The sequence below is a fragment of the Neltuma alba genome, unplaced genomic scaffold (genome assembly GCF_004799145.2).
Source record: "Neltuma alba isolate B1F8T4 unplaced genomic scaffold, ASM479914v2 tig00003893_pilon, whole genome shotgun sequence".
Classification (NCBI taxonomy): domain Eukaryota; kingdom Viridiplantae; phylum Streptophyta; class Magnoliopsida; order Fabales; family Fabaceae; genus Neltuma; species Neltuma alba.
This window is the reverse complement of record NW_021633470.1, coordinates 465,972-485,986: the sequence shown is the minus strand read 5'-3', so window position 1 is coordinate 485,986 and position 20,015 is coordinate 465,972. Positions and strand designations below refer to the sequence as shown.

The 20,015-nt window shown below is 36.9% G+C and overlaps 2 protein-coding genes across 4 annotated transcripts; one reads left to right on the top strand and one right to left on the bottom strand.

The window, feature by feature from the left end:
• Positions 1 to 1,982: 1,982 nt before the first annotated feature.
• On the bottom strand, positions 1,983 to 10,600 carry LOC114742879 (zinc finger protein BRUTUS). 3 transcript variants are annotated; one of them, XM_028931106.1, is made up of 15 exons: positions 10,078 to 10,598; positions 8,652 to 8,861; positions 7,943 to 8,137; positions 7,403 to 7,758; positions 6,875 to 7,103; positions 6,387 to 6,555; positions 5,945 to 6,289; positions 5,063 to 5,842; positions 4,802 to 4,973; positions 4,451 to 4,672; positions 4,242 to 4,379; positions 3,744 to 3,978; positions 3,548 to 3,607; positions 2,774 to 2,845; positions 1,983 to 2,574 (listed from the first exon to the last, which is right to left on the bottom strand). In XM_028931106.1, the coding sequence occupies exons 1-15, from the start codon at positions 10,390 to 10,392 to the stop codon at positions 2,443 to 2,445; spliced, it is 3,630 nt and encodes a 1,209-aa protein (XP_028786939.1). In that variant the 5' UTR covers positions 10,393 to 10,598; the 3' UTR covers positions 1,983 to 2,442. The 3 variants fall into 3 exon arrangements, 2 of the variants coding, with proteins under 2 accessions (XP_028786939.1, XP_028786938.1); XM_028931105.1 differs by having other exon boundaries at positions 5,063 to 6,289; positions 10,078 to 10,597; XR_003739917.1 differs by lacking the exons at positions 1,983 to 2,574; positions 2,774 to 2,845; positions 3,548 to 3,607 and having other exon boundaries at positions 3,843 to 3,978; positions 4,474 to 4,672; positions 5,063 to 6,289; positions 10,078 to 10,600.
• A 4,718-nt stretch (positions 10,601 to 15,318) lies between these two features.
• Positions 15,319 to 18,744, top strand: LOC114742880 (AP-3 complex subunit delta-like). The gene has a single exon (XM_028931107.1). The coding sequence runs from the start codon at positions 15,493 to 15,495 to the stop codon at positions 18,424 to 18,426; it is 2,934 nt and encodes a 977-aa protein (XP_028786940.1). The 5' UTR covers positions 15,319 to 15,492; the 3' UTR covers positions 18,427 to 18,744.
• Positions 18,745 to 20,015: the final 1,271 nt, after the last annotated feature.

Here is a 20,015-nt window from a genome sequence, read left to right as displayed (position 1 = left end):
GTCTAGTAGAAATGAAAGGAGGAGGGACCTTTGTGCCCAGACTAAAACGAACATCAAAACACAGGCTTAAAAGCAACATTCTTACCAGGAATATTATGATCAAATAGAAACGAATCAGAAGAAATTCCTTTACATCTCAAGTTAATCACGGAAAAAAGGAAGAGAAGGATGGCTAAGGATTTGAAGGATTAGAATTGCAGTGCTCGATGAAGTTTCCCAATTGGCAGATCTTAGAAGTATCTATTATATTGAGTTTTCTTATTTAAGCAAGCAGAAGAGAAAATGCACATCAAATTGAGTACCCTTAGTAAAAATTCTACAGCCCTCTGTTTCGTCTCCTTTTATGAACGCTGGGCTAATCACAACTCACTACAGGCACCAAACTTCACAGCTTACAACTTCACCTCTTCATGGGCTCCTTTAAGGCACTTGTTCTGGGCTCGTTTCATTCCTGGCCATGATTGGTATTTCCTTCAAGACACCATGGATAGAAGCTAAGTTGCTTCTTTCACTTCTACTGGACAGGGAAGACGACCAACTCTATTGTTTTCTCCTAAAAAAAATATTAAATACGTTAACTTGTGTTGGATGACATGCTAGCAATTTTTAGTGCCATAAAATAATATTTTTTTGCCATGTAAGATAATTATTTGATGACAAAAAATAAATTATATATGATAAGGATTAAATTATTAAATTTGAAAAGATTAGAGACTAAGTTATAAGCAAGTCAAAAGTTTACGGACTGAGTTGCACCGAGTTATAATTGAAGGACTGAGTTATAAGTGAATCAAAGCTTGAAGGACCAAAACATTAATTTTCCCAAAGAATTAATATAAACTTTAGTTCTTCAAATTTGTTTCCATTTTGATTTTGATTCGTCAAATTTTAAATTATAAGTTTTGGTTTTTTAAGTTCTTTTTGTTTAAAATATTGACCTTTACAATCTAATAAAAATTTAATTCATTTTGTCCTTTGAAAGGCTAAAACCTATGGTTTTAAATTTAAAAAATCAAAACAAAAACAAGAGCAAACTTGATAGACAAAAAATTATATTAACATTTTTTTTAAAAAAATATTGGCTTAAAGTCCCTCAAATCCTTTCGAGGACCTAAATCTTAAGGGAAGATATAATTAACAATCAAATGAGTGGTAAGTGGTAGCACATGACGAAAACGGCCCCAAACTCCGACTTTATTGCCGGTTATGTCTAGTTACGGTTAGGGCTCGAATGGTTTTCCAGAGCTGTTATGCCCGTATTAAAACGAATGGGTTCGGGCATTCCAAAAACCGGCCCACTTCCAAAGCAGCCACAAAGTTGATTTCTAAGATGGTTATCCGCTCACCATAATTGTTGCCCGCCAAAAATCGCCCAGGAACTAGGGAGGAGAGAGGGAGAGGAGTGCCCTTGGTTACTCCAAAGGCAATTTAATTGTTTAACTCTCAAGCATTATTCTCACAATGTAAAAGTATGGGATTTATAAGCAATTTTTCCGTTGTGAACATTTACGTATTACGTGTACTTTCTACGTAGACATTTATTCGGGCTATTATGTTGTCAAGAAGCATCTAAATTTGCACGGGTGTAAATTTTTTTCACTCCTCCAGTTTTAAAAGTGAGACTACGCAAAATGGGTCTTAAAAGAAGAAACACCAACAATTTAAGAAACTGAACTCAGAATCTCCTACTAGTAACTAATAAGAGAGTTTTAATGCTACCAAGCTACAAAGCAAAAGGAAAACCAAATGGACAGATGCCGTTCTAAAGTTCTGACAGGGAAAAGGTCTTCTCCGGCAAGAGAAAAGAAAGGTAAAAGGTCTTGCATCTCTGTAAGGATCTTGTAATTCTTTTATACACGTATATTGCCTTATCTACTTTAGGTTTCTTCATAAAGAATCAAAATAGCATGAGCATACTAGCAAGAGAAAAAGAAAAGGTGCCTAACCAACCGACAAAATAAAATATTTCCGCCCCTCCATTAAAAAACCAAGAACTTATTAAATGACTTTATTGAGGCCTCCCAAGAGTATTAGTAGCCATGGACGATACAGACATTACTCTCTAGAGGGCTTTCAGCTTTTGTACGTTACATTGTGAAGAACAGAAATATGGATCCAAGCTGCAAAAGAATTGAAACCAAAACACTCCTTGAAGATTCCTCAAGTCGTCATTGTAGAGGAGAAACGGCGAAAACATCCATTGCCCAAAAAAAGGGGGGAAGGGGAAGAAAGTAGGTTCATATTCTATACATAAAAGCTATATAATGAACATCCGGCTCATGAGAAAACGAACTCAATAGAGGCCTCTATTGGAAGTGACTCACTTCACTATGTATAAGACGAGAAGATTAAAAAAGAACCAGGCTGCTGGTTCAGGGGAAAATTTTGAATTGCCTATACAAGTATTTACAAAATCTATACCCCTCGCTCCTAAGAAGCACACTAGTCGCAGATGGAATTTATTGCCTCGGACTTGATCACACGGGTATTGTATGAGCCACAACAACCACATTTGTGATATAACCAGTGGAAGCGTGAAGAGCCCTTTCGATCACAATCATTGCACAGTATATCCTGCATTCCCATTACAAAAAAGACCAACAGAAATGAGACAAATCACAACAACTAAAGGTGTTTGCATAAACATCGAACAAATATGAAGCAGGAATCCTCTATAAAAAAATCCAAACTTCAGCAAAGAAGAAACAAAGGAGTAATATAGCATTTACTCATTTACAACCACTGAAAAATATTGAGGACAGACATGGCATACCTGATGTCGGTCCTTGTACTCTCCAGGAAGCGCCTCAGCAGCCAACAAAGCGTCGAGCATACCAAAGTAAACCTGGTTTTGCAGAGAACCAAATACATATTTTATGGCTACTGCTCCTACATATTTCAATTTCCACTTCAAAGACGCAATAGAAAGCTCAAAAGGCTGTGGCTTGTGCTATAATAATTTATAGCCCAATTATCCTACGTGTATTCAACCTTTTTTCCCTGTTGAACTAAGAGTATTCAACTTAACAGATAAAAGTTCTTCACTCAAAAATGGTAAACAACATTCAAAAAACGGAAACATGCATTCTAATTCTTAATCCATTAAATAATTAGATGTCACAAAGGTCGTATTTCCACATATACTATATACTGATCTCAAATTCGTAATTATAGTATGGGTCAACGCACGAATAGATTTGCTGAAGGTCAGAAAATGCAAACTAGTATTTAAGTTAATTGGGGGGGGGGGGGGAAGGCGATTTCCATTTTGATAATTTATATGGGGAAAAAACTAAAATACAAATACCTATTACCATATGCAAGCAATAAGATAAGTTTCTTCATGTTCCCATCAATCCTTGCCAATAGAAAGGAGTAAAAGAGTCCAAATTTGAAGTGCCAAGGATGAAACAACTCTCTATTGAGATAAAAAACGAAAACCCTCTATAACCATGATTTTAATTTTCAGAAAAATTCCAAAGCATTAAATGCATATTGACAACACAATTTAAGAGATGCACTGGCAGTTAATATATTGTTTTCTTACCGCCATATCTCCCAATGACTTGCTGCAAATCGGACATGTGTAGTGACTACAAGTGTATGCCTAAGATATTAAAAAAAATATATATCAAGTCAATTCTAAGAATAGCAGAAGGAACTGCATAAACTGCATATTTATTTCCTCACTGAGAAGAGAGGGGAGGTAGCAACTTGCAATCTGAGAAGGGTGTGAAATAGACCTGAAAGCAAGTTGAATGCATATAATGGCCACAAGGCAGAGCTCTGACTGTAGCACTGGATGTGAATAAGAAGTCGCAACAAATTGGACAGTTCATTTCCAAGCTTTTTTCCAAGCATTTGTGAGATGCTGATTTAATCCCCAGACAACAATTGCATTTCATACAATGAAAATAATCAATTCCAAGCCCTTTCCCAACACGGCATACATTGCAAAATGGGCAATGATATACATTCCTGAAAACGAATGATGCATGGTTAATGAACAAAAGCTACAAGAGGAAGAAATTCTGAAGTAAGAGTTAAACAAATTAAGTGTCTAGAGGGAGATCTGTGATTCACAAGTCCAAACGAGACTATCAAATGCCCCCCCCCCCCAAAAAAAAAAAAAAAAGATTTCAACTACTTCCCATACTGACATACGAATTTAAAGATGGTGAGAATATAAACTGAAACTTGTATTATTATACATTCATGAAAGAAGAGGAACTGAAAAACACCTTTCATCATCGAAAAATTTGCAGATGTTGCAATAATATTTTGCCATTGAAAGTCCATCACACGAAGGGGTCATGCATATGGGGCCAACTGCTTGTATATTCAAGCAGCGCATACACATCATTTCTGATGTTACCTTTCTGCAATGGACAAACTGATTATTAGAGATATAAAGTATAATAAAATATAAAAGATATCATCAGAAATCTACCTATCCATTGAGTGATCGCTCACATTGTCATGGCAAAATCTGCATGTAAATAACTTGCCACAACATGCAGCTCGAAGTTTGCAGTTTCTATTATAATGCTCACATCCAAATTCTTTTTTCTCCGGCTCCCGAAATGATGGTGATCTTCCTTCTATTTCTTCACCATTAGAAGATTCTCCAGGAACACCTTTGGGTAACTTCTGCTGGGAAGCAATCCAGCGACTACAATGTACAAAGTACTGATCAACAATTGGATGTTTAAGAGTATAGTACGTACAATGATATAACAAAGCAGTTGGTTATGCCGCACTATTATATAAACCAATGAAATTAGTATTCACTGGAACCAACCTCGTCATTAGATTTTGCACAAGATATGCCTTTCTCCTTGGGTCCAGAGAAGAATCCCGATAAACCTTCCGTATCTCTGCCTCAAGCTCACTTTGATTCATCCGGAATATGTCTTTCCAACCTGGCTTAAAGATCTGATCATTCAGGTCCACGCTTTCTTGATATTCAGTACCTGTGAAAGAGCCATAAGACATTTTGCATTTACCTATCTATCTCACAAAGCCGGCAAGACATAAAAGAAACTAATAACACAGCAGAAACCTCTTTGGGACGTGCTATGCTCTGATGCTTCCGTCAGTGGGATAGGCAATGGACTCTCTTTCCAGCATTCATTAAGCCATTCATTGAACATGGTGTTCTTAGTAGCCTGCTTCCATGTGTCCATCATTTTGTTCTGTTCATCCTGAGTCAGTGCAGAAGTTACCCATGGTAACATCGACTGGAGTACTTCAGCACCAGTAGTTCCAATTATCCGGCCAACTATCTTGTCTTGTTCTTCCACAGTGAAATGTCTCCCAAACAATGGCCAAAGCTCACGCTCTTCTCTGAAAATATGCTGATGCAAGGTGACTCTTATGGATTTGCACATCCCTTGAAGTTTAGTTGCTAACTCATTATAGTTTACTATATTATCACTCACAGTGGCATCAGAAGTTTCAAAATGGCTAGTGTCCTCTGACATATTGAATCTCTGCGGACTTTCACGAAGAACAGAAAGCTCAGAAAGAACACAGGATATATCTTCGAATAATTTTTCCTCCTGCCTATGATCCAGCGTGTATGAATGACTCACATTATGAAGTGCCTCTTTGGATTCCAGTGCTGGAAAGACTATGTCATCTTCAGCATTACTGTGAGCTCTATGTAAACCCCATAAAAGGCGAAATCTTCCAGTAAATTGACGAAGAATTGTCTCATCACCATCACTAAGCTTTCCAGATTCAACATCTAAATACTCCAAGTCTTTACGTATAGCTTTATGGAATTTAAATATAGTATCAATCGGTCTCTCTGCAGAACTAGCATCACAAGAGGGGTTATCTGTTATGAAAAGACTGGAATTAAGAGATGGGGGAGAAGAGCTGAAAGACAAGGAGCGTAACGACTTGGTAGAGGAATGAGAACTGAGCCCCAAATTATTACCGCTTACTCCTAAACCTGGCACACAACAAGACTGAGCACTACAACATTGCTTTTGGATACTTTCAGTTTCCGAAGTTTGAGGGACATCCCCATTCTTGCAGAACTCCAACATGTTTTGCTTGACCAGTTTTTTGTTCTCATCTGATTCAGCTGATACTGGGCAACCATTAGAAGAAAGCGCAGAAGCACAAGCACAAGATGACTGGAATCTGTTGTTTTCAGTACCACCAAGATTTCTAGCAGGAAAGAAACTTGGTACACTTGAGAACAAGCACAGACCCTCCTTACGAGCCTTGCAAACCCAACCACAGAAGAGTGTGACTAAAGCAGAATCTGTTGGAGGAGCTGGAAAAGGTTGACAGAATGTCAGATAAAAAAACAGAAAAGAAAATGAATATAATCAATTTTTCTAGCAAGGGAACATCTAAAAGAGATACAGAACCTGCCAGTTGCATGTTTTTAAGAAACATCTTTGTTTCATCTTCGGTTAATGATCCTACCAACCAAGGCAGGACACCTTCAATCAATTTCAGAGGCATCATACACAAGCTTTGGTACAAAAGTTCACGTTGTTTTTTGAAGCTGAAGTGCTTCCGAGCCAGTGGAAGAACCTGCAAAAAGGAGGAATTGACCACATACTCCAAAATATAATAATTTTAGCTTTAAATCAAAATATTTTTGCCAAGACACATGCTGTAAATATTCACTCCGGGACTGAAGAAGCAAGACAACTTCCCATGCTACACTCTTTGACAAAGAAATACAAAATTTAACCATATACATGAACCTTTGACAAGCTACAAGGTAACTAAGCACAAGTCCCCCACAGATCCCAAGACTGACTTAAGTTTCTTCTTGCAGATTAACATTATACTTGTGTATATCTCACAGTAAGCAATCTTGAAATATTACTGCTTGAACAATGGCCACCTGAACTTCTTCATTGCGGAAATGCCTCTGTATGGTTTCCACTATATGATCAGCATATGAGCATAACTTGGGATAAAATTCAGCTTCTGAATTGGATGTTGCTCCTTCACTCTGAATGCCTTCAATCAAACGCCGGAACTCATTAAATTGGCTTTCTTCTTCAGCATGCTCCTGAAAGAAAGAAAGTTCGCCATCTACAGCAGGAAATATAACCTTGTCCTCAGCAATACTGCATCCACAGAAATTATTGATTCTTCAGACAAACAAGGTAGCTGTTTATCATTCAAGCAACACATTCCGTCAGCATTTCTTGTTGCACATGTCTAATACTATAAAAAGAATAAAGCACAAAGAAGAGAGGACAACAACATCATGCATATGGACCCAAGAGAGGGTAAAACTGAACAGATGAGTTGTAACAAGCAAAATACATTGAAAAAGAAAGAGGGCTTACAAGAAGGGAAAAAAAATCTTACAAGAAATATAACATAATTCCACGAGGTTGATATATTAAAATTAAGATCATACCTATGAAATATGCAAACTTCAGCAATAAACTGTAATCTCTCGTTAAAAGCTGACAAATTAGTAAAATTTCCAGAAAGTTGTATCTTTCTGGTCTCCACCACTATCTCACTCAACTCTCTTTTTATCGCATTATGCCATAGCAAAATTTCATCAATAGGATGTGTTCCAGTGGCATCAGAACCATCTAGAATAGATTCAGGATGTTTCCTTTTCCCAGTTGTTGCAGGCTCACAAGCACAGCTTGCCGTCCCTATCAGATGGGTTAATGGGCTAGGACTGCAGCGAACATGAGAATGATGTGCACAACTTTCAACTGTGTTAACACCACTTCTACCTTCCATCCAAGTGAAAATAACCTTCGATATGGAAGAATGGCAGTCAGATGCAAAACCACGACATAACAAATTCTCATAGAGAGTAAATCCTTGACCTCAACCAATACACTTCAAAAGGAGAAGAACTTCATGGGGAAGGGAGGAAAAGGCAGCATTATCGAATAATTGGAAACAGCATACTCTGAAGCAACATTGAAAACTATACCTTTTGAAGAAGCTTTTCTCCTGGTACTATCTTGCTTAAGCACTTCTGCAGATCAATAGATTCATCCGATGATATAGATGTTGAGAGCCAAGGAAGAAATTCTGTCATTGTATTGACAGGAATACTGCAAAGAAACTGCCAAACTAGAGATGCCTGTTCGTCTATTGAGAATTTCTCAATAAGCAATGGAAATACCTGATATAATCCAAAAAGAAAATCAGTTACACCTTAAGCAATTGAGCATTAATTTGATATCAAGAAGTCACAAGGACAAGCATAAATAGAAACACCATAAGCAGGTCATTATTCAAATGTTTATTCAATATTCCAGATGAGGAAAAACATGTAAAGACAGAGACTTTATACATCAGAATCATGCAAGAGTTTAAACAATCAATGTCAACTGACAGAATTGTGCGGACCTCAAGTTAAAAAAGGCCAAACTAATACCAACAGCATATGATATTTTTCAACAAAGATCATGGTGAGATCTCAATTCTAAATATCAGATAGGCGGGATCCATTTTCAGTTACATCACTTTGTTTTTTTTTTTTTTTAATCCTTTTTAAGCCATCCAATAAGTGTCTGAAGTCTAAATAACTCATATCTGATTTCCCCTAAAGACTAAAACCATTTTTCTTTAACTTGTTACTTCCGCATGTTGTACATAACATGCTCGTATACACCAGAATTTTCAAACATATATACCTGCTCCTCTTCCTTAGCCATGTGTTGATTAACTGATGTCTGCAAAGCTCCCGTGCAAGACGCTAACTCCTTTGAAAAACTTTCATCATTTTGGATATTAGAATTTAGCAGCTCAAATAGATGATCAAAGAGATTGCTTTCACCCTTGTGTTCAAGAGAATATGTCTGGGCCACATTCTTCACACGTATATCGAGAGCAGGAAAAATCACCTACATGTCCAAAATATATTTTCCTAAGAAATTTGGAGCGCAGCTGAAAAGCAGCAGTAATGCCAAATAAAATAAAAGACACTTCAGGAAAGTAGGCAGGTTCCACAAGGTAAGTATATAGGACTAGCATCATACACAAGCAGTGAGTGGACTCTATCAAGAAATTTGTAATATCTCTACGATGCACAAATCAAACCCAAGGGGAATCTTTGATAATTTATAGTTGAAGTTGACAATAAGTTTCCCGTGCATTGAAGGACTAGCAGAAAGACTTAAGTTTCCCATGCATGGAAGGACTAGCAGTAAGACATACCACCAAAAATTGTTGGTCATTCCCCCAGCTGTTTATCAAATAGATTAATTACCTTCTTATAACCTCAACGTAGTCATGAGTCAATGTTCAATCAGTTTCAGGGTAGGGCCAGCAATTGATATTTTTATTTGGTGACAGAAAATACCAATAAGTCTTTCCCATGAAATACTTGGGCCAACCACGATAGCTCCAAGGATATTAAAAGCGCTTGTAATTTTTATCAGGAGCAAATCAGGAAAGGAACCATATTAGGATATTTTCGTTAATTCTTATTCTCAAAAGGATAATGAAAATGATAGTACAGTCGAAGCAAATAGAAAATCCTGCTTCTGGTAAGAAACACATATCCGATGTTTCAATTGCCAATTACTTTTGTATTTCAACTTAAGTTCTTCCAAAAACCAATAGATGAAGACAACGGGATATCCATTTCAACGATAGGGCTTTGGCTATCAAGTATCTGTTTCATAGCTTTCGATAAGGAGTAGCAGAAGCTAAAAGCCAAAACCCCTGATGAAAGGAGTTTACCAGAAAGAAGCATAAGCTGTTAGTCGACCACAATTTGCGAAAGAAGAACTTAAAAATAGAGGGAAAAGTAATCACGAATTTATTCCCGTGTGTTCTCCAGATGGAGAAAGAGGAGAGTATATGTTTATGCTGATCACAAAAGTAGAGCCACGCTAAAGTGAACAAGAATCAGACGCGGACCTAAAATACGCAAAAAGGAAAAGAACGCCATTTCGTCGTCGAAAGATGTAGTTAGTGAACATGCGGCTGAGAAATTTCCGTTTCTAGAATAGTGCCAACACTTGACAAAATCTGATAATGCAGTAGCTTGAGAAATAGACTTGAATAAATTAATTTCAACATATATATAATGAACCAGGAATCCGAAAACTACACCTCATCTTCAGCATTGGAGTGGTGTCTATAAATGGATCTAACGAAATGATAGCGCTCGAAGAGGGGCTGAATATCGGAGCAGTTGCCCGTTGCAAATGCCATAGCTAACCGGTGAAGAGCATCAAGCTCATTTCGAATGGCCTTATGAAAGAATAAGAAAATCAAGATTGGGGACTCCAATTCAGAATAGACCAAGACACCATTGGAGGCCGCAGTAGACGGCGAGGAGGAATCGACCTTGTTGGCAGAATTGGAAAGCACGGCCACTCCTCCTCCTCCTTCCAAATGCTGCAGCCCCGCCATCGGTGTCGCCATGCTCTTTTTCGTCTCTGGGGATCCTTTCTTGGACCTTCTCGTGCCGTTTATTTTCCGGGAAATTTCTACATCCAGCTTCCTTTGTCGGCGTCGCCGAACTTCCTTTTAGTTTTGGACTTCTGTTTTCTGTTTCTCTCTCTCTAAATATTTATATTTTATGATACCTTGGCGCTGGCTGCTGTGCACGATGTCAAGCGTGGAAAAGATATCGAGAGATCGCCTCACTTTTCCCTGCGTCTTCGTGCCTCCATAGTTGAATGTGTATAGTTCATAATGCCTGTTTTTAAATTTTGATCTTAATTATTTATTTTTTCTTATTTATTATATTTTCTCTCATTATAATTTTTTTATTTTTTATTTATTATAAAGATATATTTAAAAATAAAAATAAATTTTTAACCGATTTATCATTTTTAACTAATTGTTTATTATTTTTGAATTGGTTATTTAAATTATTTATTTGTTATGCATCGTTTTATTTGATTATAATAAAATTGTCTGTTAATGAAAAAGCGTGGGGATATTATTATTATTATTATTATTATGCCATTACTACATGTTATTATCGTCATTTTGTCCGTTGGCGGAACCGCGGGAAAATATGATGGCGGAAAAAAAATTGCGGGAAAATCTATATACAATGCGTGACTTGAATGAGTGGGTTGGCGTTTTCGTTAGGCCGATAGCGAAATTAACAAGAGAACCGGGTTTCAGAAAGCGAGCGCCCAGTTATGAACTGGGTTAGTCCACGTGGCCAGACGTGCCACGTCGGGAGATCATGCCGTGTGCCCATGGAGGTGGGCGCCGTTACTTGGGCACCTGACTTTTGAATACTGTTCGATACAAGGGAAATGGGAAAAAAAAAATTTGGGATTTTGAATTTAAATAAAAAAATAAGTAATATAAAAGAGTAATAAAAATTAATTAAAAACTTTTAATCCCATTTTTTATTTTTCAAATTGAGTTTATTAAAATTCTCCTTCTCCTCCTCTCTCCTCATTTTTCTTCACACCAAGCGGATGCTCAAAGTTTTTCTCCTTTTTTATGCTATCTGATTCCCTTAAAATACTTGCAAATTAATGCCCATCACAGTTCCTAGAGTGTTTGGATTAGCCTTTTACAAGTAATTTTACGAATATATAAACTAAAAACATGGAAAAAAATTATCTTAATTTATATAAAAATATTTATTAACAGTTTTTAAAGGTTACCAACCCCCCACGGGATGCTTTCGAAAATTCCGTTGGTTTAACAAGTTGATAAATTATTAGTATTCTTTGTTATTGCATTTTTTAATTTTAATATAATACTTATTTATAATGTAAAATTATATTATAAAATGATTTTTATATTTAGAATCGCAAGGTGTATATTCTTTGATTGCGAGGATTTTTGAATCTACTGAGAATGAAGGGATGGGAAGAGGGCGAAATAGAGGCCAAGTTCATAAATCATAACGAAACGCAACCTCTTGTTGATGATAGAGGCCAGATAAAAAGAGAGCTTTTGCGTCGTCATATTTGGGTGATAAATAGCTGGCGTTAGTTCAAAGGGCTGGATTTTTAAATACTATCTCCAGTTTTTAATATAAAAGTTAGTTTAGTTTTAAAGTTAGTTTAGTTTTAATTTTAATTTTAAATATAAGATCACAATTTATTTTGTCTCTTATATTTATTTATTTTTAAAGTAATTATTGTAATAGTTGCACATATCAAAAGTTCACTCAAATCGTACTTTTATCTAATACTACCTCCGGTCCTTAATATAAGATCCTGTTTGACTTTTATTTTGGTCTTAAATATAAGATCTTAATCCACTTTGTCTCTCATATTTACTCAATTTTTTCCAAGATAGTCATTCTAATAATTATAGTTCTAGTTAATACGCTTGATTAACAAGGATATTTTAGGAAAGACAACATCTATTTGGAACAAATAACTAACTCAACTTATTTTCTTAATCTCCTTAAATTAGTCAATTGACTCTTATAATTAGGATCGGAGGTAGTACATGATTAGTAAAAGTATTTTTAAAAAAATAATACCTAATTATTACAGATAACTAATTTAATAAATTTTTTTAATTTTTTTAAATTAGTTAACTAGTTTTTATATTGATAACAAAATCTAGTATTAAAATCACAAATAGAACTGGAGAGGGAAATATGAATTGTAAGCGTATGGGAAACGACACCAAAGACAAATAAAAAGCGGTAGAAAGAAGCACCGCGGTACTGATTGAGAGTGACGGCAAGTGGTATGGGATCCATAATGCGATTTTGAATTTTAGAAAAAACATATTTATTAGTAGAGAAAATAACTTGTTAAATGATGCACTTTGGCTTTTTAAATCTAAATTCGACTGCTTGGATGTTTTGTTTAGGATTAATATAATTCTTAATCCTTCAAATTTTTTCTTATTAATATTTTAGTCCCTCAAATTTTAAATAATAGATTTTGATCCTTTAATTTTTTCGTTTAAAATATTAATCCTTATAATTCAACAAAAATATTGAGTATTTTGTCTTTTGAGGAACCAAAACATATGATTTAAAATTTAAAAAATCAAAATCAAAATAAAAACAAACCTAAAGAATAAAAAAATTATATTAACCATTTTGTTTACGTTAAAAGACCAATATTTAAAAAAAGTGTTGAGTACCCAAATAGTGATATTTAACTTCTCATTGCACAAAAGGAAAAAGAAAAATATCTATTAAATTTAAAAAAAATAGATAGATTATGTTAATTATTCTTATAATGATTTTGAGGTTTTGATAGGTCATAATCTATCAAAATCACTTATCTATCATTTTAAAATTCAATAAATATTTTTTTATCATTTTTTCAACCAAAAAAAAAAAAGAACGAGAGGAAAAAACACTTCAAGGGTGGTTCCGCCACTTTGCCCGTTTTAGTGGATTTTTGCCTTTAAATTATGCTTTTTGAGAGTATTAAGTAACTTGAACGTACTCTTACATTAAACGTACTTTATTTTTTAATTAATGTGTTATTCCGAATACTTTGTCCATTTGAACCATTTTTAATATATATATAGAGAGAGAGAGACACACACACATGAGCATTTTGAGCGGAAAATTGACAATATTGGAAGGAAAAAAAAAAGAAGAAAAGAAAACAAAGAAAGTTCCCTCGTTATTGCTCGCAACAATCTAGCCAATGTGACTGAAATTTATTAAAATTTAACATTTTTGAATGGGAGCGAGACTGCGATTTGACCCCACTGGATGTATGTTAATTAGATAAAGGTGCTGCTTCGCCAGCTAAACTCAAACAAAATACTCGGAAAGATTGATCGACAGAAGCTTTAGCACAGACGGAGCCTGGAAAGTGAAGGGAGGGAAAAAGCAAGCTCACTGCTTCCCCATTCCCTTCGCCAGTAAAATCTGTGAAGTTAATGGCGCTCAAATCACTGTTCATGCCAGTTGCCTCATTAATTCACTTTACTCAGAGGAAAACCCTCTGTTCGGGGGTCTACATGCCAAGTTGATGAAAAGCAAAAGTAAGCGGTGGAATACACTAATTTTGGAACTCAAAGTTGCAATCCCAAACGGAAGACGATGAATTGTCAAATCAAACTGACTGTGGATAAAAATGAGATATGATATATCGACCTGCCATCGATTATGGAAGATGATTCCGCTTTACACTTGGTGTGAGCTTTCTTTTGACGCCTTTTAATATTTGTCTCCACGTGTGAGTGTAAAGCTAGCTAGCCAGTCCATTATGGACAAGATGACCAACCTCACCCACTCAGCTTTTCACCCCACAATCTGTTTCATGCTCACACGCCCATCCCTTTTATGTGGCTTCGGTTGGGCTCTCGAGTCAGTGTGCTCATCCTTATCATCAGATAAAACCGTCGAATTAATACTGGGGCAAATAACATGAGTATTTTGACGAGAGATCTGCTGGCTTCAAAGTTCAAACACACCGTTAATTTTCATTCGCATGACTCGCGCGCACGCGACTATTTACAAGCTAGTATGCTTACAGGATCATTAGATTTATGCTTCCAAATTATTCTTAGATTTATTGAAACTAAGTATACTGAATGTATGAGCTTAAATTGTCAACATATAGATAAGCTTGAATAAGCAAGTTTTCTTCCATAGATAGCACATGGCTCAATGGCTCATGTCAAATCGCTATCTACGCCTAATAGATTTACAGAACATAGAAAATCAATGGTTGTCAAAAGTGCCAATTCTCCGCCAAAATTTATGACAAAATCTTGGGCGCATATTTTTCCCCAGCAGATCAGCCAGTGTCCATGAGGTTTCAAGTTTCAACTAATTTCAACGAGTTTTACACACACACACACACGCATAGCCTAATCACATTCGGGAATGTTTGGATAGAAATCAAATCATAATTTTAAAAGTATTTTTATGGTATACGAGATAAATATGTAGAGGAGTTTGTCTCGTTTTGCGGAAAAATATTTTTTTTCGGTGCTTCCAAACACCCATTTCGAGCCACATTGGATCGAAGCCTGATCAGGTTACTTCGTTAGCAAATTAGTCATAATATTGTTCTTTTTTAAATACCACGTAATATTTTACTTTTGAATGACTGTTTACGTCTAGGTAGTTTTTTTTTTTTTATTCCCCTTTTCTTTTGCTGTTACGTACTTTAAAAAATCATGTTCCGAGCAAAACTTGGATTAAGAATTTGTTTTGGGCCTTCAGTCCATCTGTCTATCACATCTTCCCAAAAACCCAAAAAAGAAATTTTGTTATCCAAACCAGGCCTCACCCTGTATTGATCATCTCATGCCAGCGCCCATGCCGAGCTCCAAGCTGACAGCTCCAGCTTCAGCAATCAGCAGCATCAACGCTTAATTATTCGAATTGAAAATTAAAAAAAATTAAAAAGGGAAGAAGCAAAACTCTCACCCCTTTGCTCCCCGAATCAAATCAAATGGGGCGTTGGCGCATCGCCGACTCCGACCCCTTTCCAATCCGAATCTCCGCTCAATTCTGCTGTTTGCGGCCATGAATTTCTAGGTCCCCTATTGGTTTTTCATCTTCCAGCTGTGCTTACCGTGAATCAAATTTGTTCACCTTGTCTTCCTTTGATGGCGGGTTCTTCGATCATGGACAACCTTTTCCAGCGCACTTTGGAGGATTTGATCAAAAGTTTCCGCCTCCAGCTCGTCGGCGAGTCTGCCCTCATTTCAAAGGCCGTGGAGGAGATTCGCCGTGAGATCAAGGCAACCGATCTCGACACCAAGTCCATTGCTCTTCAGAAGTTATCTTACCTCAGTGCAATTTACGGCGTCGACATGTCTTGGGCTGCTTTTCACGTCGTCGAGGTTATGTCATCTTCACGGTTTGCCCATAAAAAGATCGGGTACCTTGCTGCTTCCCAGTCCTTTCACGAGGGTACCTCTGTTCTACTTCTTATTACCAACCAGCTTCGCAAAGATCTCTCGAGCCCTAATGAGTTTGAGGTAAGTCTTGCTCTTGAATGCTTATCGAGGATTGCCACGATTGATCTTGCTAGAGATTTAACCCCAGACGTGTTCACATTGCTGTCCAGCAGCAAGGTTTTTGTTAGAAAGAAAGCGATTGGGGTGATCTTAAGGGTTTTTGAGAAATACCCTGATGCCGTTAGGGTGTGCTTTAAGCGCTTAGTTGAGAATTTAGAGAATTCGGATTCACAGATTGTGACTGCGGTGGTGGGGGTCTTTTGTGAGCTCTCTTCAAAAGATCCCCGATCATATCTTCCATTGGCGCCTGAGTTTTTCAGGATTTTGATCGATTCTAGGAACAACTGGGTTTTAATAAAGACACTAAAAATATTTGCCAAGTTGGCTCCACTTGAACCGAGGTTGGCTAAAAGGATAGTTGAACCTGTTTGTGAACTTATGAGGAGAACTGGGGCGAAGTCCTTAATGTTTGAGTGCGTCAGGACCGTGGTCACCAGCTTGAGTAATTATGAGTCTGCAGTCAAAGTGGCTGTCTCAAAGATTGGGGAGTTGCTGGTTGATCCGGATCCAAATCTCAGATTTCTTGGACTTCATGCCCTTTCAGACGTTGCACCAACCCACCTGTGGGCGGTCTTGGAAAACCAGGAAGTTGTGATCAAATCATTGAGTGATGAAGATCCTAATATTAAACTTGAGTGTCTGCGCCTGGTTATGGCTATGGTGTCAGAGAGCAACGTGGCAGAGATATCAAAGGTATTGGTCAATTATGCATTGAAGTCTGACCCAGAATTTTGCAATGAGATTTTGGGTTCCATTTTAACAACATGTAGTAGAAATGTATATGAGATCATTATTGACTTTGATTGGTATGTTTCACTCCTTGGAGAAATGTCAAGGATTCCAAATTGCCAAAAGGGTGATGAAATTGAGAGCCAGCTTATTGATATTGGTATGAGAGTTAAGGATGCTAGATTGGAGCTTGTTCGGGTTGGTCGTGATCTGCTGATAGACCCTGCGTTACTTGGTAATGTGCATTTGCATAGGATATTATGTGCTGCTGCTTGGGTTGTTGGGGAATATGTTGAGGTTGCAAGTAACCCGTTCGAACTGATGGATGCTCTACTTCAACCTCGTACAAATCTCTTGCCACCATCAGTGAGGGCAGTCTATATTCATTCTTCTTTTAAAATATTAGTTTTTTGTCTGGATTGTTATCTCATGCAAAATGACGGGCATGCGCCGTCATTGGATTCCAGCAATTCGGCTGTGGAGAATTCTGGATTGGTTCCTGGGAAAAAGCACACAGAGACTCCTAATTTGGCATCATGTGATGATCCAATACATGATGCTCGGAATGAGGGCTTTAGCCCGCGAAGTAAAATGGACTCTTCTGAAGAGCTTGCTGTTCAAAACAGTGCAGAGGGAATTGTTTCTCAGGATCAGACATCATTTGTTACTTCTCTGGAGAAGAACAATTTCACACCTGAATCTATTGTTGGTCTCTTAAATCTAATTGATTTAGTTTTAGGTCCCCTTGCAGCAAATCAGGATGTTGAAGTACTAGAGAGAGCACGGAATGTACTTTCTTTTGTTCAATTAATTAAGGCTGAAATATCTGATAATTCCAATCCGAATGTGGGCATCTTGGACAAGAAAGATGCTCAAGTCTCAGGTATTGTTAAATTGATGTGTGATGCTTTTTCCAACGAGCTTGGTCCAGTCTCATTAAGTGCTCAAGGAAGAGTTGCTGTGCCAGAGGGATTAGTTCTGAATGAGAATCTTGACGACTTAAAAGCAATATGTGGTGAAATTGAACCGCCTTCTTCTAGTTCATTTTCCATAGGAGGCCCTCATTTTGGCAGTGCTTCTGATGCTTCTCTATTTAATCTTCCAAAGAAAGAGGAGGAGGCGGAGCCATTGAATGAATCTACATCTTTGCTGGAACATCGGAAGCGGCATGGATTATATTACCTTCCTTCAGAGAAGGATGAGATTATTTCTGATCACTATCCTCCGGCTAATGACCCTCAGAAAAAGACTAACTTAAACAATGAATCTGAAGATCTAGCCAAGTTAGCAGGACAATCTCTTAATTTGAAGAAAAGGCCAAACCAGACGAAGCCCAGGCCTGTGGTGGTGAAACTGGATGATGGAGATGTGGTACCACTTTCAGCAAAGAAGCCTGTGCCAAGAGATGATTCACTTTCTGGTGCTGTGAGAGATATTCTTTTGTGCAGTGAAGCCAAACCTAGTTCATCTCGAAGTAATCCTTCTGACAAGCCATTAGGCATGAAGAAGGAGAAAAAGAATCTAAGCACGCATCATCCATCTGAGATCAAAGAAAACTTGGTTGGTGCTGAAATGCCTGGCCTGGCAAATCCAAATCTAAAGAGCAAACACCATAGTCGTCATAAAGAGAGAAGGAGAAGTCCAAGGGAGACTATTGAAGGGGAAGAACATGATCAAAGGGGAAAGAAAAAGAGTAGTCATCGCCATAATAAGCATAAATCTAGTCAAGGATCCAGTTCGCCTTTGAATGTGGCTCCACAAAACCCAGTAATTCCAGACTTTCTTTTGTAGTGTCCAGAAATTTTGTTTTTGATTTTGTTTATGGTTACCCGCTCTCATTGGTTGAGGCTGTTTACCTGTATTCTTTACCCTCAGTTCTTAGGTCAGTTCTGTAGATTTTTGGTTACATTTCTTTTGGTCATTGTCTATAATTTCTTTTCCTCATGTTTGTTTTTGACCCTTCATTCACAGGAAGCATATATGAGAAGTAAATGTTCTTGTTGGATTTATTCTGGCTTTCTTTTTCTACAATAAAATATTGAAATTGTACCATGACATCTTGACTGTGAACGAGGTCGGCACCTAAACCATAGTAGCTGATATTTATTATATGCTAAGAGACTCTCTTTGGAAGTTCCCTTGACTCTGGATTTGTATTAGAGCTGAATGATATTCATTCTTGCTTGGTTATCCCAAAAAGCACTTTTAAAAAGTATTTTCACGAAACTCTTCTCACATACTATAAAATTATTTTTAAAATCATAGTTTGGTTTCTACCTAAACAATTCCTAAATAGAAGTTTGAAATCGAGTAAATTTGGTTTATGAAGCCAGGCCCCTTTGAGTCGTCCATCAGAGATAAGAAGAATTTCATCATTTCGTGGGTGGTCTGGACATGCAACTCCGTCTTCGCTTGTTTTATTCCTAGCACAATGTAGTCTGCAAGCAAGGTTTATTTTTTTTGAATTTAACGGTCATACTTTGCTCGGCTTGTCTGCCTTCCTGCATTATCTCAAGCCTTGAACCTCTCCACAGGGAAGGGCTTGGCTACTAGGGGTTTTATCAGGCCATCGTTTTGCACCTTCAAAAAAATACCGTTCAGGTTATATTTGGATTCTTACGTGCGCATTCGACTACTCAGCACATCTTGGTATCTTCATGGAATATTGATTGATCGTTTGAGTGTAGGGATCATCCGTTTTGTCGATTCTCCAGAATTCCAGCGACCAACATGATTAATGAACAAATGGTTGCCTCGCCTATTCAATTCATTTTCTGTGATCAAAATGGAGCATAACCAGTCCTTTCAATTTGTGTAATTCGATAGAATCGCGTTGATATTTTTTTCCTTTTAAATTTTTTGCCCTTTCTCCGCCTTTTATTGGTTTCTTCAATTTGCCTCTCTTTATACCAAATTTATTAATGTGATTCTCTCCAAGTTGAAATCCGAATTAATCTAAATAAATCGACTTTTTTTTAATTATTAAATCGACCTTTTCGAGTGAAGGGTAGCATTATACACACTTTCGAATTTTAAGTGTATAAAAAGAAAAATATGGACAATCGGAACACGTGTTTTTCTTCTTTTTTTTCCTTTTAAATTTTTAAAAATAAATACGAGCAGACTAAATCCAAATTGACTCGTTTTTTAATATATTTTTATGTATATTGTAATTTTCAGTTGTTCAGAGATCACTTTTGAACGAAGACAGTATCATGTAACTTTGGCATTGATAAATTTAGATCTTGAAAGTGCATTGCTGCATTTGTCCACGAGAAGTGTGATTTCCAAATATATATACATGCTTGGATGGTTTAGTCACAAATTTGTGTTCATCTGTCATAGCTAAGTATTATTTTACAATGCCAACTTTACATTAA